Source organism: Sphaerodactylus townsendi, linkage group LG10, assembly GCF_021028975.2.
Source record: "Sphaerodactylus townsendi isolate TG3544 linkage group LG10, MPM_Stown_v2.3, whole genome shotgun sequence".
Taxonomy (NCBI): domain Eukaryota; kingdom Metazoa; phylum Chordata; class Lepidosauria; order Squamata; family Sphaerodactylidae; genus Sphaerodactylus; species Sphaerodactylus townsendi.
Window position 1 is genome coordinate 32,124,936 of NC_059434.1, and position 25,814 is coordinate 32,150,749.

General features: G+C 38.8%; 1 protein-coding gene across 1 annotated transcript in view; it reads right to left on the minus strand.

Annotated features, from left to right (window-relative positions):
- Nucleotides 1-645: 645 nt before the first annotated feature.
- Nucleotides 646-25,814, minus strand: part of LOC125439615 (teneurin-3-like) — a 294,691-nt gene continuing 269,522 nt past the window's right edge. The window contains exons 6-7 of the mRNA XM_048508731.1: nt 2,816-3,025; nt 646-797 (exon numbers count right to left, since the gene is read on the minus strand). Coding sequence (XP_048364688.1) covers nt 646-797; nt 2,816-3,025 — 362 coding nt within the window. The remainder of the gene's footprint in view (nt 798-2,815; nt 3,026-25,814) is intronic.

Consider the following 25,814-nt stretch of genomic DNA (forward strand, 5'->3'; position numbering starts at 1 on the left):
AAAAAAAAAAAAAAGCAGAACTTTCCCAATGAAACATTCCATCTAACCCAGGATCAGGTATCTTCCTGAGTTCTTTCCTCCCTAGCAGCCAGCGAGCGATTCGCCAGCCTGGCTGATGCCAATGGGAGTGAGGCGGAACAGAAAGCCTGAGAGCAACACATGGAGTAGCTGAGAGGGAAGGGCGGAGCAGGCGTTGCCACATGTAAGGTTTCCAACTCTGGGTCAGAAAATTAATGGAGATTTGGGGGTGCCATCATGTAACTGCAATCAACAGCCGTTGGGGCTGGTTCCTCCTCTCCCTCGAGCCCCCACTGCACATGAATGGAGCCATCGCCGCCATGCCTGGCGGGCCGGATAAATGCCTTCAGGGGGCCACATTTGGCCCCCGGGCCGTAGTTTGGGGACCCCTGTCCTATTTCCTCTAAATATGCTTTTCTTCTTGATGAGCTTTGGCTTGTTTTTCTTTCCTTAAGAATTGCATCTATATACCCCCACAGCACATTTGAAAACAGGCAACTGGGAGACCTCTATACACACACATGCTTATGATCAACTGGGAAAGCAAATACATGTAGCCTGTGACCACTTGCTTGCAACTGAGCTATGGTAACCCTGACCTTCATTGCATGGTCAGAGACTTCAGAACTATCTCCTCATATAGTAAAAGGTATCAAATGGCTGACTTTCAAGAATTTCTTCCTTGCGGAAACCCAACTGCAGAGTACTTAAAAAGAACAAGGTAGTAAGTTTGCTACTCAGTCTTGTGATTACTGAATAGGGATACTGGGTTGAGCTAACTGTAAAATGTGGGGGAGAGAAATTGGGTATGGAAGCAATAACTGCATTCCCTGTGAGACCCATTAATCCTAGGTACGTATTACAAAACCTATTTCAATAAACTGTGTAGCAAAACATATCTATATTATCAGAATCAACTCTACAGTTACATTTCATACACTGAAATATAAATCAGAATGTGGCAAATATGATCGACAAATTTAATTATTCACTGATTTGTAAAGTGTTTTATTATGAACACTACCAAACTCTGCAATACTAATGTGCTTCTTCAGCCAAATGAAATTCATGGAGCAGCCATCCACCCACTTTACTTTGCTCCACTGCACTCTCTGCCACTGTTCCCTATTTTCCCTCTTTTGTTCCTTTTCACAAATGGCTGGAAGTTGTCTGGTAATGGCAAAAGAGGAGGAAAAAGCAAATAACAAGTGAATGAATTTTCTTGCAGCTGCAGCTATGATGACAGAGGAGAGTAGCAGCTGGATGTAGAAGTGGGTTCTTTTGGGGGTTTTTTTAACGAATATGTCAAAATGAAAAGTTAGCTAGTGAACTACAGTTTGGTTGGTGATAGGGGTGCCAGTCCCCCAGACGAGATGGAGGATTTTTTAGTCCCATCTCTTGTTTCATGCTGGTGCTCAAAACAATGGCAGGAGATTTTTTTTTTTTTAAATTCCTGTTGGGGCAATGGTATAACATCACTTTCAAATAAAACCACAGAATTTGGGGTGATTTCTTGAAAGGCATGACATCAATTCCAACTTTTTTGCCCAGAAGTGACATCACGCCATTATGCTGATGCCCAGCTGCTGATGCCCTTCTCAGGCTCTGGCTGTGGACCAGTCCTGTTTCCATATAACTTTATCACCAGCTGTAGTTGCCAGGCCCGAAATAGGATCCATAGTTGTTGATAGTGTTTTTGCTGTTTCTGCTGCTAAATTAACAGCTGCTACTTTTCCAAAATATTCTTGAAACTAATTTATGTTTCACGTCTGCTGACAACAAATACCCTTATGTGCTTATGTAGTCCTTATTATTCAACAAGACCTGCAGACACACCTTGTTTTGGCTACACAACCAAAGTAATTTAGATGATTTAACTGATTCATAATGACCAGGACATTAAAGTGTCTTCTGTTTCATTACTCTGACTTTTGGAGGGAGGGGAGGTTAAAATTTGAGCTCTTGCATCTACTCTGGCAGGGTATATCTACAAACTACTCTCAAAGCATGCACATCTTACTATAAAAGATTCAAATTCAATCAAACTGGAAATAACAGAAACAGTCTTGAAAATTCTGCACCTTTCAAGAAATTAAAATCTAATGAACACCATACATTTTCAATAAGAATTAGGAATAATTTATATGAAGAGTTCAAAAAATTTGTTAACTATCATGTGCTATTCAATCCAATCTCTTCACAGTTCCTTTGAATTACCAACATTCTAAACCCATTTAGGCATCCTGACCCATTCAGTTATAAAATTCATACTCCATTACTTTTAATTGCCAAGTAAATAAATGGATAATACATAAATAAAATGCTTGGGAAATTTACCCTTTGTTTGACTGGCAATATAAAATGATTATGTCCACTGTATTTTTGGACTTGGCTTCAGTCTTTCTGATAATCCATATATTCTCACACCTTGAAGTTCACCAAGATATTGATGTACTAGGATATATCATAATAAAACTGACCTGCACATCCATATGAATTTAACAAAGAACAGGAAGTCATTTAAGGGGGGAAAAACAGTTGACATTGAGTAGATATTCACTGAAGATTTAATCAAAGAAGTAGCACTTCTTTTACAAAGGGGGCAACTTTTGGATTGTAGACAATAGAATATTATGTATTCATTTATTTTCTTGACTTAAACAAATTAATCTTAGACATTGCATGTCTAACTACAAAACAATTCCAAATGTTCGTATTTTATCGAACTGTTTTGCTAATTACAGGATGCAAAATAAGTACGTTTACTTAAACTATGGACAAGTTGTCCTCTTCTTACCATGACCTGAGGCAAAAACTGAAACTGGACCGGTCTGTACTAGATAAGAGCTGGCTGTATAGTCCTCATCAGTGTCAGAGTCCTGAACTGGCTGGATAGCATTAGTACTTAGCAACCATCTCTGGTTGTCATGGAGATTAGGTGATGGAGGAGGGGAATGTAAATGTTCAATAACAGATTGACTAGATGAGGAGGATGGCATGGGAGGACCTAAGGGGAAAAAAATAAAAAAAAACTTTTAAAATGTGGATTAGGATAACATGAATGACAAAATCAGTTGCTGCCTGCATCCTTCAATTTACAGCTACTTATATTTTAATAAAGCATGGGCCAAACCAAATGTGCAGATAGCACATGATGGAAGTAATTCTGAATTATCTGCAACCCATAGTGTAAGCAAAGGTCTGCTTTTGTTTCTGAGACATTTTGTAGGTAGAAATGCTCATTTTCTTGAATAGCTCAAGCATTGGTGGCCACTATCAAGTTTCATAGTCTTCTAATGTTTAGTTGCTTGTCTAAACATCAGCACATGCCTACCAACTTAAGATCAAATTGTTCTGTCTGGCTTCAGAAGTTAAATATTTATGCAGCTCTATGACATTTTTAACCAATTCCTTTATTTTGTGTATTGCAGATAATGTGTATTGCAGATAACGATCTGCGGTTCATCATCGTAGCATAGTAGCTGGCACAAGTACATTTCAGAACTATGGATTGTTTGATGAAACATACCAAGGAAGTCTGGGAAAAAAACCCCTTAGTGCTTTTTGCAAAAACAAAAAAGGCAGTACTAATATATAAGACTTTGCCAATTTCTATCAATTTTCCCCTTAGGACTCAGAAAAACCTTGAAAAAATGCACCAAAACTCAGTGATCAGTGGGCACCATCACACAAAAAGCCCTGTCCTTACCAAAAGAAATACAAAAAGAATGAGTGGAAAAATGAACAATGAAAGTAGTTAAAACGTTAGAAAAAGATAAGTATTTAACAATAAGTTTGTTTTAGTCCTATGTAATTAAACAAGACACTAGTAAATCTTTCTTTCAAGACAAACTGCAGCCTTTTCAGGTAGAAAACCATACTTCATGTCTGTTTGGTACCTTTAGTTAGGGTTATGTTATCTAGATAACACTGTCTTTATGACAACTGTATCCAGACATCACGTGAGCTAGAATTAAACCACAGTTTATCATAATGGGCATGAAAATGGCTTGTTCGTTATACCTGCAAGCTTCTCTTGCTCCTTCGTTTTTCTTTCCCTTATAATGCATGTAAACAAATTCTAGTTAATGTAAACTCCAATTGTGTGTGATGTCTGAATGCAGGGCCCAGGCATTCTTTTTGTTGGCATTCCACAAGATTTCACAGGATTCTAAACCACCATAAAATGACAGAATCCTGGCTTGAGAAAAACACAAGCTGTAGCTTACCCAAATATTAATATTTGAAAATTGCAGGCAATTGGACTCAAAGTGCTTTCACACACACTGAATTCGTAATTCCAGTCAACTTGCAAATAATTACTAAAGTGTATTGAAAGTTTATTGAAAGGGCATTACTCAGCATGTGGAAAAGTCTTTTACACTCTGCATATGAACTGAGGGGGTCTGGCACTTTTCAGTAGAGGCACCTCACTTATGGAATGCCCTCCCTCTTGAGGCTTGTCTGGCACCCATCTTGCTTTCCTCTAAACACCAGATCAAAAATGTTTCTGTTTACCTAGGCTTTTAATGACAGTGTCAGTTTTTAACACTATTTTAATGTGAACATTATTTTAAGTTTGTTTTTATGGTCTATGTTTGTATGCTGGTTGAGTTTGTTTTCTAATGCTAGATTTTTATTAATATCTTTTTGTTTTTGTTATTTTTATTTTAAGTCACTTCAGCCAGATTCCTAGAGAGGCAAGCACAGGCATTTTCTAGAGCCAGTGTGGCGTAGTGGTTAAGAGACCGTGGACTCTAATTTGGAAAACTGGATTTGATTCCCCACTCCTCTGCATGAGTGGTAGAGTCTTATCTGGTGAACCAGATTTGTTTCCACATTCTTACATTCTTACTGGGATACCTTGGGCTAGTCACAGTTCTTCAGAACTCTCTCAGCCTCACCTACCTCACAAGGTGCCTGCTGTGGGAAGGCAAAAAGAAATGTGTAAGTCGCCTTGAGTCTCTTTACAGGAGAGAAAGGCAGGGTATAAATCCAAACTCCTCTTCTTCTAAACAAACAAATAAATAATAAATGGCCGCACTCATGTACAAAAAAAAAGTGAACAAGCTGTGCTGGTGCTCATCACAGTTCAATTCCAGCTTAGTGAGTCTCCAATAGGCAGCCATTAAAAGATAATAAAAATCATTTAAATGAAGAAGTGGCTGCATATGTGCACAAATCAAGTGCAAAGTGATATTTAATAAAGTGCTAGAGTGAAACGTGTGCTATAATAAATAGTTACATACATACATACATACATACATACATACATACATACATACATACATACAAGCAAGAAACGTGTTTTGAAGCTAAGCTTGGACATCCAGTTTGCTGACTGATATTTATATGAGACTCTGAGAACTGCTACAGAGTGATTCACATCTTGTCTGGAAACGTTGACCTGCCTGTTGAATATCTGGTATTGGTTGCCAACTCCACAGATGATGACTGGAGGACCTTGAACAAGACTTGTCCCCTTTACTGTGTGTGTGTGTGTGTGTGCGCGCGTGCGTGCGCGTGTGCATGTGTATGATGTTTTCTGAGGTTTTGGGATCTGTATGACATATTTGCGTTTGTCTTGGAGTCTTTATGTATGTTTCATGCGTGTGCGTGCGTGCGTGTATGTATTTATTATAGCACTCCTTTCACTCCAGCACTTTATTAAACAGCACTCTGAACTTGATTTGCGCTCGTTTAATATTTAAAGCCTAAGAGTAGAGTGATTTGTTTGAGTTACATGTTATACTATATCCCACCTCTTGTATTTATTGTGGCTGTATAGCTCACCAAGTGGATACTCTCTCCATGTGGAGTGTTTTGCAGCTGCTCTATCATGGTGACGTGTGTTTGATCCTTTAGAAACCTATCCATTTCTTTTAAGCAAATAGGAATCACCACAATCTCCTCCTCTATTTCCAAAATGTATTTCGAGATCCTGGTCCAATTTCCAATTTAGCTACTGACTCGCTTTTGCATGTGCCACTCTCAGCTTCAAGGCTGCTTCATACATAAACAAAACAAGGAAAACTGCAATCTTATCTTTAAGGGACAGGCTGGGCTAAACCTACTTCCATACATAAAAACTATACATTTGTACTTCAAAAAGATTCACAAAAATAATCCTATTTTAATGGTACAATATGCAGCTAAACCAAGAGAAAATGCATAGGTAATACGTCGCACCACAAAATTCCCAGATTTCAGGAATTCTCCTCCCTTAACACAATAACTTTGTAATAAGTGACTTTTAATTATAAATCCATTTTATATTATAGACCCCCTGTATGCTACCCAACCTGTATAACTTGGCAATGGTATTTGTCTCTCTGCTGGATATGAGAGTCTTCTGCAGTCAACCTGTGGTGACAGTTATCTCTTAATTAAAACTCTACATGCAAATAGCATTACTGAAAAGTGTTGTGGCAGAACACATACAAAGGACAATTATTTGTAGTGGCAGAGGCCTTGTTATCAACAGCTTTAATACTGGGAAACCACTGTACTTAGTGTGAAGCTGTCCCTCTGGGAAATATGCTTAACAAATCCTTACTACTTAAGTTAAGATAGTCATAGATCTTTCCACAGTCATTATACAAGTCATGAGAATAATTAGTTACACTGTTTTCTTCGAAAGGCAGATTTTTATACCATGTATTACAGCACCTAAAAGACCTAGTCACTTTTTTCCCTTAACATACTGGATAATGACCCATTTAACCTTGCACATAAAAGCATGCTTTTCATGTTTCAGACACGTGACATTCTAATGAACTGTCAAGTATATCTCAAATAAAAATCTGTAAGAAAAATGACATCTTCTGTTAACCATTATGTATAAAAAGCTTTCATAAACAACAGGATGGAATTACTTAGGCATGTACTTGAACTAACCATTATATTCCTGCAGAAGATGAATGGCCAAAGTTTCTAACCATAAGATCAAGAACCACAGGACATACGTTGCTACAGCATCACTTTTTCCTTTCTCTCTTCCTCCAAATGCCTTCTGTTCTTCCTGAACCACACTTATTGTCTTTCTATAAATACCCATACTCAGTGGTGGGATCCAAAAATTTTAATAACAGGTTCCGATGGTGGTGGGATTCAAACAGTGGCGGCGGCGCCCACGCGCACCTCCAGTCCCTATTGGGCAGGGAGGTTGCTTTAGTAACCCCTTCTCGGCACTCAGTAACCGCTTCTAGAGAAGTGGTGAGAACTGGTTGGATCCCACCTCTGCCCATACTCCAACGACACAGGTCCCTTGCTGCTGCTTCCTTTTGTCACTTCCTACTCTATTCTTCCTTCCTTCGGTTCAGACTACCAACTCCACAGACTTTTTCTTCCCATCTTCTCAAAAATGGCTTTGCTGCCTTCCAGGCATCTTGGATCACGCTTAATAGTTGAAGAGGGGTGGGCTAGGAAAAAAAGCATGAAGACTCCCACACCATATATTGCTCAGGAAGTAAAGGTGTGAAATCCTGGGACTTGAATATGATCACTGTAACATAATGAACTTTCTCCAGAAGGTATTGGCATAAAAATTACAAGTTTGTATAATAAATGTGTAATTGCACTGAGTTAATTCTCAAGAGGTTATACTAAATATACTTCTCAAAGTTGGCAAAGTTTTCTTCGATCCAGTCTTCTGTCTGCCTGGCTAGCAGGATGCCAAGTTGAAAAGACCTTTTCCTATGACACAATGACTGCAAATATTCAGTGAAGTCTCAGGGTCAATTTACACAATACAAAGTTCACAGGTCCCCCCATATGGATGTGCTCTGGCAGTTACCCAGTAAGAACATAATTCTCAGATGTGCACCAGGCTGACCTTTGATCAGGACCATACTGCACAAGGAGAAGGAGCTTCAGAGTTTTCCCAATCTGAAATGGCCTTGTGGAACCACTACCCATCCACTGCAGAATTTACATGTACTGAGTTTTCCCAGCATAGCAAAAAGTAGTTGTTTCTGCACAGTCCAAATATTCCAGGTTGAGCAAGGAAAATATCCCAGTGTGGCCAAGACGTTTCCATGGTTCCTGGCCCAAAGTGGGTTTGTCCCGTGATATTTCCCTCATCCCAGGATTTGGCTATTCTTTTCAAAAAACCCACAGTGAACCGGCTACCATGCAAACTCCACGGGAGCAGAAACAGGTTATTTTTCTCACCCAGCCGTCTGATCTCTCCACCCTGTCACCTGCCCCCCTGATCTCCCCACCTGACATCATGTCAGTTTTCAATTCTGCTGAGTCACCAACCTTTGCAGTCCATCCTGCCCAAAACGTTCCCCCAAACATGTTTTCTGCTCATGGTATTGACTGGGTGCCATTTTTGCCTGCGTTAATCAGGAGTGGAGTGCCAAAATGTCCCAGTTTTCTTTTTTGTACATGTACTGGTTGCTCGAAGCACGTAGCTAGGGAGATTGCACTTTGGGCTGAATGTTAGTGGGCATATCACAGGGAGGGGGCAGTTTCTTCCACAAAAATATGAGAACAGTGGGGATGTGATGTAATGCTGTGCCTCATTGTTTTTTGCTGCTGCTCGCTGCGCCAGGCCCTATCCAGAGCTGGGAAAAGGGGGGTTCGTTTTCCCCCACTGCTGCACTAAAACAGTAGCCAATCAGAACGTGGGACACTGGAGATGTTTGTGCATGCAAATGTAAACAGAAAAAGACCTGGGCTTATGTGAAACAAACTGGAATATTTCCTCCCAGTCTTTACTCGATTCCTTCACAGAAACCGGTGCAAAGGGAGAAACCGGGACAATATAGACCGGGATTGTAAGATACCAATTGTAACCCGGTATAATTATGCCATGCAGAAATGTCCAGTAACTCAACAAAGTTGTTTTAGGGCAGGAATATAGCACAGTGAACCTCATCTAAACTCCTTATTCTCTTGAAACATGACCCCAATCTGAATCAGTCATTTATATTAGTGGGAAGTTCATAGCCAAATTTTTTGAATACCTATGTTGTTTCAAACTTGAGAAAACTAAAAAAGAAGAGTTGGATTTTCAACTCCCTTTCTCTCCTGTAAGGAGACTCAAAGGGGCTTACAAAGTCCTTTCCCTTCCCTTGTGAGGTAGGTTGAGGCCGAGAGAGCTCTGAAGAACTATTACTAGTCCAAGGTCACCCAGCTGTCCTGTGTTGGAGTGAACAAGCTAATCTAGTTCACCAGATAAGCTTCCACAGCTTAAGTGGAAGCAGCGAATCAAACCCAGTTCTCCCAATTCAAGTGCACCTGCTCTTAACCACTACACCATGCTGGCTCTCTGAAACTGGTTTTTGAAGCATAAAGAAGCATGAAGAAAAGCATGAAGAAAAAGGTCTTTGAAGCATAAAGAGACTGAGTTTATTCATTTGTGCTAAACTATGGTGGTGGGTATTGTAATAAGCTTTAAAAATGACAACAGCTGCTATCTAGCTAGTCTGTTAGTTGCTAACGGAGGTCAAGTTATGCAATTCTCAATCAAGCATGCTCCCCTCCCACACACACACTACCAACAAGGACATTTTTGTGAAAGTCTGCCGAATCTGAGCCCTAACTAATGTACATTCAGTTAAGACTAATCTGACATACCATTCTCAATGGGTACTTTTTGAAAAGCCAGCAAGCGTAACACATTGCTCTGTGCCAGTGCCAAAGTCTGCACAGCTAGACAAAACTCAGCATGAATCTGAAGTTAAACATAAGGGAATGTTTCAGGGTTTTCAGATTTATAAAATATTGTTTTCTTGGTGCACAGGCCAGAAAAATCCAGATGTAGTCCTTTTGTGAAGCTAAATTGCCTTTAAGCAATGAAGCAGTATAAAAGAGACAGCTCTTGCATCTTTAGAAAAAGTCCCAGTACGGGAAGCTAGGCAGGGACCCCTTGACTGTTTCATTCTGAAAGGAGCCGACTCCTTTTAAAGCCTCTCTGCCTAATTATGCACAGCTGCTCCTAACTACAGATGAATTAGGTAGACAGATTTTGTGGAGATGTTCTCATATGAGAAGATCACTGGTACCCTTTTAAGCCTCATTCTCCCAAACATGATAATATGACCTACTGCGATTTTCATTCCTACCTTTTCCAAATGATACTCTACTTTATGTCTGTTTTGGAACACTGGACAGAGAGAGAGAAAGAGATTCATTTGTACATACATGCCTCAGTTTAGTGTAAGTTTGTGTTTTGTGCAAGATTATGGCTGTAGCCAATACAATAATGTCCAAGTTATGTTTGTTCCCACAGAACAATCTACTTCTGAATACACACAACAAATGTCACCATTCGCTAAGAAGTTTCTACACCATAAAATAACAGCAACAGCATTTCTGAATCTAGAGTCCTATCATTACTTGGCTTTTATCAGGGCTTCAGTTTCTGAAAACTAGAATCCACACAAAAGATACATCTACAGAAGCCCAATCACATAACCACAATTTCTGCACCATTTGGCATCAGAAGCAGCGTCATCAACACTATATGAGCACAGACTCTGTGACTGTCAGCTTGTCACTATTGCCAAGATGGATAATCCAATTTTTTTTGTCAGCTGCTAGACTTGTCTGTCATGAAGAGCAGTAGGCTGTATGAAACTGGTGCACCTCAACGGCTAAAGACCTCTTGGTTTCTGATGTCGAAGTGGAAAAAATTGTTTGAGGCATTTACTGTATGAATTGTTATCTTAAGTGAAAAGATATAGATGGAGTAAAACAAACATTTTTATAGATCATGAGATAAATGTGTTGTATCCTAAGAGGAAAGGGGGGCAGTCCTGCATCATTAAAATCAACAGAATTGTCATTCACTCTTCAGAGAGGTGGACTGTAAAACAATATGTACACATATCTAAGAAGGTTGAACTTTGTGAACTTTGAAATGAAATAATTCAAATCAAATTCTGCAAGTGTTAGTTTATGTTGTACTAACAGTCTCTAGGAGACTATGCCTAGAGCAGGGGTCTACGACCTGCGGCTCTCCAGATGTTCAAGGACTAAAATTCCCATCAGCCAATTGGCCATGGTGGCAGGGGCTGATGGGAATTGCAGTCCATGAACATCTGGAGAGCCGCAGGTTGCAGACCCCTGGCCTAGAGAATGTGCACAATTCCCATTTAATTGAGGTATTCTGTATATATATTCCCATAAAATTAGATTGGGCACAGTCTCTGTTGTTGTTTTTTTAACTTATATATTGACTAAGGTAAAATTTTAGTGATCTTACAAATTAAGAAACTGAGTCCTCTGACTGATTATAAAAAATAATGTTCATTGTGACTGGAAGTAAAGAAATGTTTTTTTCCCCTGAAAAGATCTCTGCCGCTTATTAAGTGGCAACACTCAAACAAGCACACTTTAATTTATAGAAGCAAAGGGTTAATTGGTTTTATCACACCCACTGATAGAACAGACCTAAGCATTATGTCCAGCATTCTAATATTATTTTTAGCTGTGTTCCATATCTATACAGCTAGTTCTGATCAGGCATTGTAATGTATTTCTATGTATCATGCTGGTTGTCAACTGTGCATTTCAGAATTTTGATATAAACTTTGAGAATTAGAATATTAACAGAAAAATCCTTAAGTGAAACCCAATATAATAACACTATCTCCAGTCAAGGGCATTTACTGGATACTCATATAGCTAGCCCATAATTTACTTCTCTGCTGGAACAGAACTTATCAGCTTTGTCCAGAAAATATTCCTACCCAAAGAACAAATGGAACACAACAGGCAGGAAACTAGAAAAATGAAATAAAAGACCCTGATATGAACTCCAAATTTAGGATATTGGTGACTCAGCTAAAAGACTGTAAGGCCATATATTCAGAAGATAACAATTCCAACCATGAACAATATTGGCAGTAATGGAGGATGCGGAAAAGCCTTCACCTTGAAAATATGACTGCTAGTTTTTCCTGTGGATGTTCAATATATGACTTGTATTTCTGCTGCTATAAAAATGTTATTATACATTTAATGTAATTTTTTCTATTAAAAAGTATTCATTTGCTAAAAATGAGAGCTTATAACTTAATAATTCCTTTATTAAAAATTCCAGGTCATACTTAACAGTACAGCACTGAATTCATGAAACCACAGTCATGGCTGCTTTATGCAGGGCAGCCCACTTTAAGAAAACTATTCTTAATATACATAAAATCACACCAGTTTCTTAAGAAACAAGCAAGAAACAATTAGACAAAAATATTTTTTTAACTTAAGATCAAGCTGGAAAGAACTTGTTCATTCTCACTCTGAGCTCTAAGGACATCTCTGGGTGATTTCCACTGCTCTGAATGGGAGGCAGGAGCTAGAATTCTTATTCCATTTTCCTGCGGAGATTGCCTCTACTCTGCTCAGTTCTTTTCCTGCCCAGAGGGAGACAGACACCTTACGCCTGTGCACTTTACGTCTTAAGCTCTATTCTCATACTCTTCTTTTTCTCTAGTACAGGGGTAGGGAACCTGCGGCTCTCCAGATGTTCAGGAACTACAATTCCCATCAGCCCTGTCAGCATGGCCAATTGGCCATGCTGGCAGGGGCTGATGGGAATTATAGTTCCTGAACATCTGGAGAGCTGCAGGTTCCCTACCCCTGCTCTAGTAGCTCCTTTTCTTAGTTATTCACTTATTTTTTAATTATTTATTTTCTTCTATCTACTATATCTTTACTTTCCTACTCTTTCTGACAGGAGGAAGAAACAGGGAAAGTAAAAAGGGAGAGGGAGGCATCATTCGCAGAAGATGGAACACGCATCTAGAGGCTCCTGTTGCCTCAGATGAGAGAGGCTCCCTGCTGACTCTGGTGGGATGACCCACAGGGCTGCGTCAGGCAATGATACGGAGCCCCAATAGCCATTTGGCAGGCAAAAGAAAGTGTGCCCAAAAGACCAAGGCTTCTAAAATGGCGGTCTCCCCTATTCCCACTGACTTTTCAGCAGCAAATGAAAGGGGCATTGAACAAGCTTGACAGAAGGAAAAGGGTCCTGGAGGTACCTGTGACCCACACAACCTCTCTCCATATCAGACTGGTAACATTAACATACGCAAGTGATTTAGCTTCCCCCAGACTTTACAGATTCATTACAAAATACCATGACTGAATAAATGGAAACATTTTGTAGGCAAAGGGGGATTGGAATGGAACCTGTTGATACAACTTCACTCTAGGGAAGGGGAATGATCCAGACGGTTTACAAAAGCAGAATTAAAACACAGGAAGATTAGTCCTGCCCAAGATATCCCTGTTTCCTCTGTTATTGACTCAGATTCTAGAGAGGAAGGGGACAAGTTTTCACTATTAAAAAAAATCTAGGTTATGAAAACAGGGGTATATTGAAAGTTTCCTGAAACTAGTAAAAAACACACCTGGATTTCTACAACAGTAGTCTTTAATTTTTGACAAACTGACCAAATCGAATAATACAGAAAAAACATATTAGTTATGCCTTATAAGTCTGACCTAAATGAAAATGGAAAACAACAATAAACATATGGGCCACAACCGATTTTAGCCTACTGAAAAAGAAATCAGGATGGAAATCATTGTTCAAGCTTGGTTAAAACCAAGAATAACAAATGCATTCACAAAACAGTTTCCAAATATTTCAGTGTATGTTCAGGGATGAAAGAAATGCCAACTAGGCCATTCAAATCTATCAATAGACAGAGGTTATCCATCTGTTTGAAGGAGCATGAAAGCACAATCCCATCTGAATGCTCTGCAAATTCAGCAGCAATTGTTTTTAATCTGAACAGTTGAAGTAGGTAATATAAACTCCTTCAACTTATAAAATTAAAAAAAACCCTGGAATTTTGTAGTTTAAGATATAGCTAACAAAACAGGGTACAGAATGTGTTGGGAAGAGTCACTCAAAGCAATTATAAAAACAGATCTGAAAACAATCAGTTATTGGACATAATTTAATCTTTATAAAAATATCTCCAAAAGAGAGAAGTCTCACATCTGGGCCCATTGCTGTGACATCATACTGTCTGTTCTGTAGCATAGAACAGCACCAAGCCTTTATTGGCATATAGTCTGTTCTGTAACAATGGCCCTTTTCTCATGCTTTGCAGCTACAGTACTCTTTACTGTGAATATGCAGTTATGTAAAATAGTCAGTGGTATATCCAGCAGACATTGGGAAAGTAGATCCAGTTTCTGGAGCAATAAGTATGCCAAAATTATACATGAGAATAATCTTCAATGTTCTTTTCACAATGCAGTAAAGTTGAAGACTAAAAATATTATACCCACGTTCTACATAGTATGTTACATTACCAGCAGTCCAATCCAAAGGGGGTGAACAACTCCTGGGATTGACAATGCCTCGTGCTAATCCACTTGCCCCCTCTGCCGGTGCAAGGGGCTGGTGGAGAGAGCAAATGTGTCAGTGTCTTGCCACTCCACAACTCCGTGGCAGCAAAACCTGTAAGTGGGGGCCACTGCAGAGTTACGCTGGCAATCAAGTAGATGGCAGCAGCGGTGTTCCTAGAGGTGGAGCCCACTTTAATAGGTTTCCACCTGTGCTTTGGGGCTGGGAATATTGTGGTCAGGGCCTTGGACTTATGCCAACCAATAGGGTGGCATAACTCCAATAAGCCCTATAGGCGGCTTTCCAGGTGGCCAGGGTTTTGTTCATGTGGTCTGTCTCACAGAAAGTCCTCAGGAGGTAGCGTGGCAGCAACACCCTCCCCGGCCATCGAAGCTGTTTGGATGGGGCTGTTAGAATAATGGAGATGGCTGACAAGAACAGAACCCAAGGGATGTGGTCAACCAGCCTTTTTAATAAGTTATCTCTGCTGTACCAATTTAGGAAAGAACATGAGAATGTACAAGCTATTAGGCTGTTGCTACATAAGCATTTAGCTGCAATTCAAGAACTTTCACAGACATTGTTCTTTGACAATATTTAAGTTGCTTTGCTAGTTCCCTGCTGTCCTGCCTATTTAAACTGAGCACAGGATGGCATGATTGCTTTTTACATAATTCTGTATTTTGGAATATCAGCACTGCCCACACATTCAGGCACAAAATCACAAAACACTGTTCCCACGCAAGCTTCTATTCATTTCAGCAGGACTTGACAAAGAATCATGTTTTGAGCATTGTGGCTACTGTTTCCATTTTATATGGATGTTTCCAGGGATTCTTATCTACCGCTTTTTATTCATAGGGACAACTTCACAATCTTCCCATAAGCCTCATCCCTCACTTACATTATCCTGTATAACAAAGTAGTATTTATACTTAAATCCAAGGCTACAAGAAACTGGATAGGTAGACAGAACTAACATTCACTCTAATTATTCTGGAACAAAATTTTGTGTCATTGTACACACTTCATAGTGCACTGTATAACACCAAAGTAATTTGTTTAAATTCTTTAAATTGTTCATGTAATAAGCATACAAAGTGTGGAATTTTGGGTGTAGCCCCACAAATTTGCAACAAAATGTCTGTGACAACATTAAATAGGAACAGTCAGATTATATTATGCAAAAAAAATCATAACCATTTCATGCCTTCAGTAGTCATTTCATGGTTTAAGGGTTAGGTATGGGTGCTGTGTGTGAAAACTGCTTTCTGTTTCTTTTACTATGAAGCCTGAACAAGTGTAGATCCTAAGATAACACCAATACATCGTGACAGATCGAAACAGACAAACCATTATAACATGACAAGACAAAAAAAGAAACAAAAAAATCAATAGAGTACATATACCTCATAAAATCTGCAACTCATTAACCATTATATGTACCAGTGAGTCTGTACAGTTTCTCATAAATCAATAACATTTTAGGGAAATCACTGTTAGCAACTGTTGGGGTTGTTTTTCTGGATCAAGATCTGCTAATAATGATACTACACAGACCACAGAAGGGAACTGATCTCTGCGCAAAATAGGACTAATCCACAGAGCTTCCGGGCAGATGATCAATCACAAAATAGCAAAACATGGTCGACAGTCTTCATTGCACCAGATATACAATCACAGAAGCAATCTGAAAATGGAGTTTTAGTGAATCGTTCTCTTATTTCTGCAGTCAATAGGACATTCAATCTGGCAAGAATAATAGAACATCTATGAATAGCTGTGGCGAGGAATTTCAAAGGGAATGGTCAAAGGAGGATGGATCTCTAATGCAGAAAAAGAACATACTTGCCTTGCCTGGGGAGGGCAGCCCCACCCATATGTTTGTGAGGGCAGGAGGCTATAGAACTGCTACTGCACCACCATGATGCTCCAAAAGGGGCTTTCTGGCAGTGTGGGGTAGCTTCACAAGGGTGACAGACTCCCTGCCGCCAAGAAGTCCCCATAGCTTGCAATAAGCATATGCCACCCTAAAGGGGTTGTGTAAGTCATTGCTCACAGCCACCAGCGCGATGGGGCAAAAGGTTGGGAGGAAGCACCCAATGTTGGCTCCTCTACCAATCATACCCATGGCTCATCCCTGCTATACCAGTGGGGGCATGAAGATGCTGTCACAGCTGTGCTGGGTCCTGTGCCGGCTCCACCTGGATAGGGCTGTTAATATACTAGCATGCTCAAGATCAATCACCTTTGTCCTGATCATCCTTGACATTTCCTGGTAATCCATATTCCTAAGAATTGCAAGGGAAAGGCCAAGAGACTCAGCTTTATTAGTTGCACACCTCTCCCAAGAACTTCTAAAATTGTCTTTCTTCACAAGGTACAAAAGCACTTTCTGGGCACTGCAGACTGAAAGAATAATGTTCAGTCTCATGTTAAGGCAGCAATCCTGGCCTTCAAGAAGTGCTGTGCAAACCCTAGTATAAGGGCAGTTCCTGCTACATAGCTGGACACTGCTGTCATGCTATACAAGAAATGAAAAAATGAAGAAATGAAGAAGACTCAGAGATTCCATTGTCTATAAATGATGAACCCAAATCCTTAAGGAAGCACCTGTACTGATTGAATCTAGCAGTAATAAAGCAAATACATAATATTTATAATTATAATTAGACTTCAAAAATGGCTACCAAATTTTACTCTTTTTTATACACAGAATTTTTAATTTGCTTTTTACAGCTTAAATAGATATACAGATATCCTATGTCACTACCTACCATTTTTATATACTACAGATGGAAAGGCTGTTTTCCAACATTAAAGTGCTACAGGAAAATGTGATAGTAAAATTTAGCAAGCAGAACTGGAGGCAATCAAAACATGTTGAAAAACATGTTGAATCTATGTTGAAAAACAGACTTTCAACCTGAATCACAATCTTAATAGGAGCTTTAAACTTCACATTGGAGATGCTTCCTTTAAAATGTGGTTTACTCTTCTTTCATTCCCTGAAGAAACATGCACATTTCTACTATCACAGTTGTCATTTTCAGTGAAGAAAGTGCTTATATTGTTTATGTTTAAAACATGTAAATTAAAATGGAAATTAATCAACTCCCTGAACAATACTAATAATCTGCTGTGCTGGCTGAAAAATCTTAGGATTCTGACTAACTTTGCAGGCAGTCACAGCTCACCTACAGAAACACACAAAGTTATCAGGACATTCCTATCAGATTACAAGATGTGCAGACTGGGGCTGTATCTTATAAGTTGCTTGTTGCTGCCCAGAGGATAACCGCCACCACTAGGGAGAAGTCACCCAGCAGGCCACCACCTGTGGAATCTTTATTTCTGATATATTATACAAGAGAAAACAGCCACAAGAATCTGTCCCCCATTATAAAAAGAACATTTTCTGCTATTAAACATTAAAACTAGCCATACATGCAGGTGAACTAAAATGCCAGCCAAGTCCAAGAGAACTTCAAAGCACCTATTGTCAAGGACCTGTCCTGGATGCCTGGTAATTATTTTAATTCCACCAGAGTAATATCTGGAAGTGATTCACTCCTCTCTGCCAGAAACCCAGAATGAAAGAATGAAAAAAGACAGACATCTTTCCCAGAGAGCCAGGACATCATGTAGGTTAATTTCGACCACCACTCAAATTTGTCTTTTTCCCATACCCTCCTCAAGCCTCCCAAAAGGCCATTATAACACCAGAAAAACCAATTTTTCCCTCCCAAATTTATATTCAACGGTTAAAATGTTACTATTGGGAAAACAATACAGTAGGAATATCATTGACTAATTCCAGCAACAAACAGAAACTTGAGGTCTGGTTTTCCACTTGGGTAAGTATAAAGATAAACTCCTGATACTGGAAATGTAATCCTAGATTTTATAACTGACTGAACTGGACACCTGCAGTTTCCTGTGTAACATTTTAAAACTTTTACAAATTATCAACACACACTAGATATGTAATATACAATAATTAAGAGCTTTATGGTTAAAAAGCATGAGAACTTCTTAGCAATGCTTGTTGAGTTTCAAAATTAATGGGAATAAAGGTGAAAATTTTACAAATGGAATAAGGAAAATGTGACTGTACAAGACCATTTTGGGTAAGAGTTTATCTAGATAAAACAAGCAAATTGCAGGCATATTTGAATTCAAATTTTAACCTGCATATCTTGGCAATGGTTACTCTGGGATTTACCCTGCATAATAAAAATTCCAGTCAGTTTATGTACAGCAGGAACATTTCTTTGTAATATATGCTTCTCAATTTGTTCCACATAAAACAGGTTGTTGTTTTCAAGTGAGAACTCATAAAGGACACTCAGCAGGCGGTGTCCTTGGGGGGAAAAAGCTCCAACAGTGGCTAAGTGATAAGATTTTAGTGAAACTAGAGTAGTATAGCCATGTACAACATTAACATTTTTAATGACTGAAGCAACCGAAATTAAGCCAAATATCAATTCTCAATGGAACTTTTTATTTCATTGCTCAACGATGAACAGAATAATAATGTTAAATTAAGGAAGACTCTATGTGACTTAAAAGTCTGTAGACTCAGTGTCCTTCTGCCAAAATGTACAATGTGTTGCTGATTATACAAGAAGGAACAGAGCAGAAAATGCTAAATCAAAGGGATCACAGAACTTCTAAACAGCTACTCTTTTTTACATAGGAGGTTCAAATACACTACAATATGGTAACTTCTATTAAGCAGGGACAGTTATATTAAGTCTCTTCTAGCAGTTGGTAGGACAATACAAAGCTAAGAACAGTTGTGTGAACAGTCCCTTAAAAAGGGCCTGACATGCACAGCTTAAAACTTTAATTTCATCATGCTATTAGAAAATGCTGAATAAATGAACTTTCAGAAAATGCCATTATAACAGGGTTACTCATTACAGATCTCATTACAAGCTATCTTTATAATGTACCTGACAATAACATGTAAATGTTGAGCTTTAAAAGGTCAGCTTAACTAACAGAACAATCTTACTATTTATAGCAAAGGGTAAACTTTTGTTATTTGGATGCTTAAGCAACTAACCCTTGAGTTTAATGTAATTAGGGAAGGGATATTCAATTTACAGTATCCACATGTAATGATAATTACATTGGTCCCAAAAAGCTGTGGGTAAGCATAAGAAACCTTTATAATTACATCCTGTTTTCAAAATGACTTTAGTGCTGTGAACTTGAAGCATTTCAGCAAATGAAGGCCAATGCACATAAAACGAAAACTACAGAGGGTTTAAAAGCTACATTGTTTAACATAATGAGCAGTACTACCAGGGGGAGATCACAAAATGCTTTCTATAACTCACCCCGACAGCCCAAGCCATCTCCTTTTCTCTCACAAACAGCCATTAAAAAAAGCACAAAGGGCAGCTTCCACCACTCTTTTTCCAGTTTCTCATGAATACGCTTCAGATTTGTATCTCAAGATGCTCAGAAGAGACATCCCTCTTAAACTCTGTATGGCTTACAGGAGTCCCAAGCTGCAGAGCTTCTCATTCTATTTGGCTCAAAAGAATGCCACAGAGGTATGAATGTGAAACAATTCTCCCTTATATGCACAGCAGATTGGCTATGTCATCATTCCAGTAAGACCAAGGTGAAAAATAAATAACAGCAGCTGCAGCGATTACTCTCTGGAAAATTATTCAGGCATCATGAGGGAGACGATATTAAATGCTGCCACTTGCAGCTTCACAGCTTTTTGAATATTCACATCAAAATGGGATGAACACTTATGAACATTGTCCGTTACATTTGTGTCTTACAAGGGGGTAGGTTGGAACTTTATTGGCTGATAGGAAAATGGCTTGTTCTAATTCATTAATTTTGCCCAGGTTTCTTTCAGGGAAAGTAAAGTGGTATATGACAAATGCTGAGTGCACAGTGGCTTCTCCAGAGACTGTAACTTGCTTGCTACTTATTTGGCACCGTTTGGTATGTACAATCCAGAAATGTTTACATTCAGTGTTGCATGTTTTATTATAACCCACCCTGAGACTGTGGTACAGGGTGGGTAACAAATGTTAATAGAATAGAATGGCAAGTATCTGTACAATCCTAAACAAAGTCCGCCCTTCTAAATCCAGTGAAGTCACTGGGCTTAGATGAGGATATAACTCGACTTAGGGTTGCATTGTATGTCTTGCAAGATCTGTCAGAGAACCTCTGGTATCCCACTAATGTTAACCACAAAAACTGCTAACTTTTCTTCAATGAAAAATAATCAACTCTTTGACAGTACAAAAACATTTAACATGCGTTTAAAAGGCATGCCTCATCAACTGATTGTTCTGACGTGTAACCTGTATTCTAGGCAAGAAATTACAGTCAGGAATATGAAGAAACAGACTGGTTTCCAGTTGACAAAAGAAGTCAGACAAAGATGTATTTTATCTCCATTTCTTTTTAAACTAGATGCAGAACATATCATAAGGAAAGCTGGATTACATTTAGATGAAGGTGGAATAAAAATTGGTGGAAGGAACATTAACAATTTGAGATATATGGATGACAGAACATTACTGCAAGAAAATAGTGAAGACTCAAAACAACTGCTGGTGGTGAAGATTAAGTCAGAAACTGCCAAATCAGGATTACATCTGAACATCAAAAAGACTAAAAGAATGGCCACTAAAAAATTACACAACTTAAGGGTGCTGCTGAAGAAACTGAAATTGTTCAAAATTTTCTATTCCTTGGCTCAATCTTCAATCAAAATGAAGACTGCCACCAAGAAATTAGAACGAGAGTGAGATGGGGAAGGGCAGCCATGAAGGAGAAAGAAAACATCCTTAAAGAGGGATCACTAGTGACCAAGATCAAGATGTCATACTGTAGGTAGATAGATAAAATTTATTGTATAAGGCCCAAGGTCTAACAATAGTGTCAAGCCCATGGGGTGCGCCTCCCCAGGGTCTAAGATTGTCCTTTTGCCTTAGACTGGGCATCTGGGTACAGATGTGCTTCAGTGGCCTTTCCCCAAGGCTAACAGTTCCTGAGTTGGGCTGAAACTACACGGGTGCATCCCGTTTGGCCGTCCAGGCCCTCACCCTTTTTAGTCCCACCTCCCAATCTGAGTTCCAGCCCCAGCCCTTCCTCCTGGCTTTTCCCCAAGAGCCTTTAAAGGCCCTCATCCAGCCCACTTGCTCTTCCCCGCCTTTTCCCTGATACTACTCCAAGAGAACAGAGGTCTCAGTTGAGTTTCTGGGCCTGCTTCAGGCTCCTTGCTGAGGGTCTGGGATTCTGGTGTGGCATTGGGCCATGACTGGGCATGGCTCAGCCTGCCTTCCAGGCATCTTCTGCTGCTGTGCAGCCTTTGGAGCCCAGGCAACATCTGGCTCAGGAAGGGGACTTCTCCCTGTGAACTGCCTTGTACCACAGGATCCATCCACCACTGTCTGCCACCCTGTGTAAAACTGGGTCAGGGTAAGACTTTCTCTTGGGGCTTCTTTCGGCCTTTCTCAGCCCTTTTTGGCCAAGGCAGGAGTCTGGGGCATGGCTCCTGGACACATAAAACAAAAACAACTGCCTAGGCAATAATAAATATAACAATAAAATAAAACATAGCAAAGTTAATAACAGTTAACATTGTCAGGATCAAGGCATAACAGATTGCACTGGGTCAAGAATTTGGCATGAATCTTCTTGGGTGACAATCCTTACAGAGACATCGTATAAGTAACACAGTGATCCTCATCAGACAGAAGGTAAATGATTTTATCTGCCAATTGACGCTGGACCAGCTTAGCTAAAACGGCTGAAAGAAACTTGGTGCTGGGAACTGAATAAAGAACATAACACAGGACATAATGAGTAGGATTCCCCATTACTATTTATGGGTGTGAAAGTTGGGCAATGAAGAAAGTTGGCAGGAAGAAAATTTATTCATTTGAAATATAATGTTCAAGGAGAGTTTTACAGATACCATGGACCTCAAAAAAGATAAGCGAATTGTAGATAAAATCGAGCCTGAAATCTCCCTAGAAGCTAAAATGACTAAACTGAGGTTATCGTATTTTGATCAGAATTGATTCAATCAATGAAGCCATGGTCCTCAGTTTGCCACACCACAGCAAGACTGTTAATGACAGGTGATTTTGAAGATTATTAATGAGTGATTTGACAGCACTTCACACGCACAAAATTTAATATACTGTACCATTATTTTTATTTGGACTGCTTGACAAAAATGTATTTTTAAATGTTTTATATATAGAACAGGGAAAATATGAAGGATGGAGAGATGATTAAATGTGATTTCAAGATGACAATTATAACTTAACTGATTCAATGGAAGTGAACAAGAGGCTTTCTTGACTGAGTATATAAAAAGTCATACAAATGCTTAATTTTGATTCCATGCTTCCTGTTTATGTCAGTTTGCTGCTTACAATTATTTCTTTCTTAAACATTATTAAAGTCTTTGTGAATAGGGAGAGGGTTAATCCTTGCTTAAATTGCTTAATTGATTAAACACTTACTTTAAATCATTTTTAAAGGCTTATTTTACAACTTAATAAAGTAAAATAGATATTATTTGATCTCAAGAAATAGTCCCACAACAGTCTACAAGCTCTTGGCATTTATATAAATAGATGGATACTGGCATAACCAACTGGCTGAATCAAAATCAATAATTATGTCTAATGTCTGTTACAGAAAAAGATTTGCACTTTGTTAATGGATTAACACCTCTTATGAGCAACACAACACTGCATTATGCTAACAGACCAATACTGATAAAAATGTATTTCAGTGCTATTACAGATGTCATTTTCAGAGTGTTTTGTTGAACCCATTTCATAACAAAGAACATGATATGAATTGTAACAACTAGCCATCATCATTGGTACATACATTAGCTCAGTCTCCCAAAAATTTCTACCAAATGGAAAGTTTTACAGGGATGTGGAGAGAATTATATTATGTAATCCCCTGACTGAGCTATAGAGCTTTCCAATCACTACGAATGTGACAACCAACATATAATAAAACACAATATGATAATACATATTGCTGTCTCTTTCACTAGATTGATATACAAAGGGCACTACAGGAAAAAGGGCAATCAGTACAAACAACCATCAATGCAATCATATTGTTCCTGAAACAAAGTCCCTTTGTTTCACTGGCAGTCCAATTATAAACAGAGAGATACCCTGCTAAACCCAAAGACTCCATTGGACTCATAATTCTGTTCAGGAGTGCCCTATAAATTATTATTCTGTTCAGGAGTGCACTATAAATTTAATACCTGGACAGAATAGTATAATTATTTCATTGTCAGTAATGGATCACGCATCTGTTCTAGAAGAAAATATTTTATTGCTATATTCCTTCAGAAAAAATTCTTGGCAATGTTGAGTATCATATGTTGCTTTCTAGTCATAATACATTACACCAGAGGTGTCAAATCCTGTTCCAAAAATTTCTTGCGATTTTTTAACTAGGAAATTAGTATTCTGTGCCTAGTTCATCGTGTAATATAAAACTGAACTACATTTAATATATGAGAGAAATCTAAATGAAGAAAAAAATTACATTCATTTCTTTCTTGGATTCATTTTCTATACCCGATTTAATCAAGAGCAACTTCACAGCCACTAAAATAGTTGTGCTTCTTTAGGAAGACTAAAATTCTTTCTGCAAGTCTACCACTCTATCTATGAGCAGAACAAGTCAGCCAAGGTAAATGTTGCTTTATGGACTTAGCATTACCCTTATCCTTCCAAAAGAAGTGACAATTTCTCTAGCAGATGTAACTGAGAATAACTCATTTGTGCTGTGCCTGTGTGTGTGGGAGGGAGGAATCCCTCAGTCGTACTGTCTTCTGGTTAATAAAACACTATGATGCCACACTGTGCATCTCATTACAGAAATCATGGTCATAAAACAGAAAGCCCCTTTAGGCAAGAACAAGTACACATTTGGTATTTCCTATTTCTTTTCCAGCAGCAGTCCCTTATACAGATTCAATGTTGTTTCTGAAGTTCCAAAACTGCCGTTTCATTTGTTACAGCAGTGTGGAGACTTTCAGAAAAGGAGGCTCAGACCCACGCGGGCCAAAGCTTTCATCAGCAGTAACAAACATGGAAAGGCATTTCCCTCAAATGATTAATGAAAGGCAGCCCCCTTCATGAAAAATACTCATGAAATTTAGCTTTAAGTGGAAATCATATTGCCAGTAAATGTGTAAATCACCATCAATGCTGCTAAGACTAATAACTAAGGCATGTCACAGTCTCCCAGCCGGCATTACCTCACAACACTGTTGCCACGAATGGCACGGGAAGGAATGCTTTGGATTCCTCCTTTATTTTTCGTTTTGCTCTTTTTGACATTTTATTGATGTGATCCAGCAGGGCTGAGTCTTGTGAAATAAAATTAATTAATGAAGCAAAACTTGCGCAGCACTGGAAAAACCCTAGTACCCAACACCTTGATTTGCAAGAGTTCTTGCTTTGAGATAGTATCAGAAATACTTGGAATAAACAAAATCTTCTTTTTCACAAATCCCTAACATTGATGGCAGCGATGAATATATTCTGAGTTATGCTGGCAATATGATTTCCACTTAAAGATAAATTTCATGGGTATTTTTCGTGAAAGGGGCTGCCCATCATTAATCATTTGAGGGAAATGCCTTTCCATGTTTGTTACTGCTGATGAAAGCTTTGGCCCGTGTGGGTCTGAGCCTCCTTTTCTGAAAGTCTCCACACTCTGCTGTAACAAACGAAACTGCAGTTCTGGAACTTCAGAAACAACATCAACATGTACTTTCCTAGGTTTATGCATCTGATTAAATGGGCACTGCATTACCAAACTTTTTAATTTATGAACTCTTCCTGCACTTGTCTGCCTTGAGGTAATCTACATATTTATAATCTATTCATATAAATGAGGTTGATCTTTTGGCAAAATATACTGGTGGGGGTTTATTGGATGCTGTTCTGTGCATGGGTATGAACTTGTTCTTGTGATTTTGGATGTGCTTGGAAATGGTCAGCAATGACAGTTTTGGTACAGATGGAAACAGTGGCTCAGCTAGTATAGAAGATTGAGAGATGAGGTTGAAAACAAGACATTTCAGGAAAGGAGAAAAGGAGAATTAGAATTAAAAATTTAAGGACTGCAGCTGCTTGAAAATTACTGAAAGGAAAAAAGGTGGAATGTAAATGGCATAAATAAATTACACTGTGCTTGATCCAGCCAAATATTTACATTTGTAAAACCCATTTATTTCAATGAGGGAAAGTTATACTGAATTCCAAGATGCAGTGAAGTTACACTGAGGGCTAGGGATAAACACTAAGACCCCAAGCTCTCTGCATCAGTCTGATTTAGATAGAGAGGTATGGGTAAAATTATATTAACTGTTTCAATTTAAATCACTTTCCCCTCATAGTCTTAGACTCCAGTATTTATATAAGGTCTCTTGCAA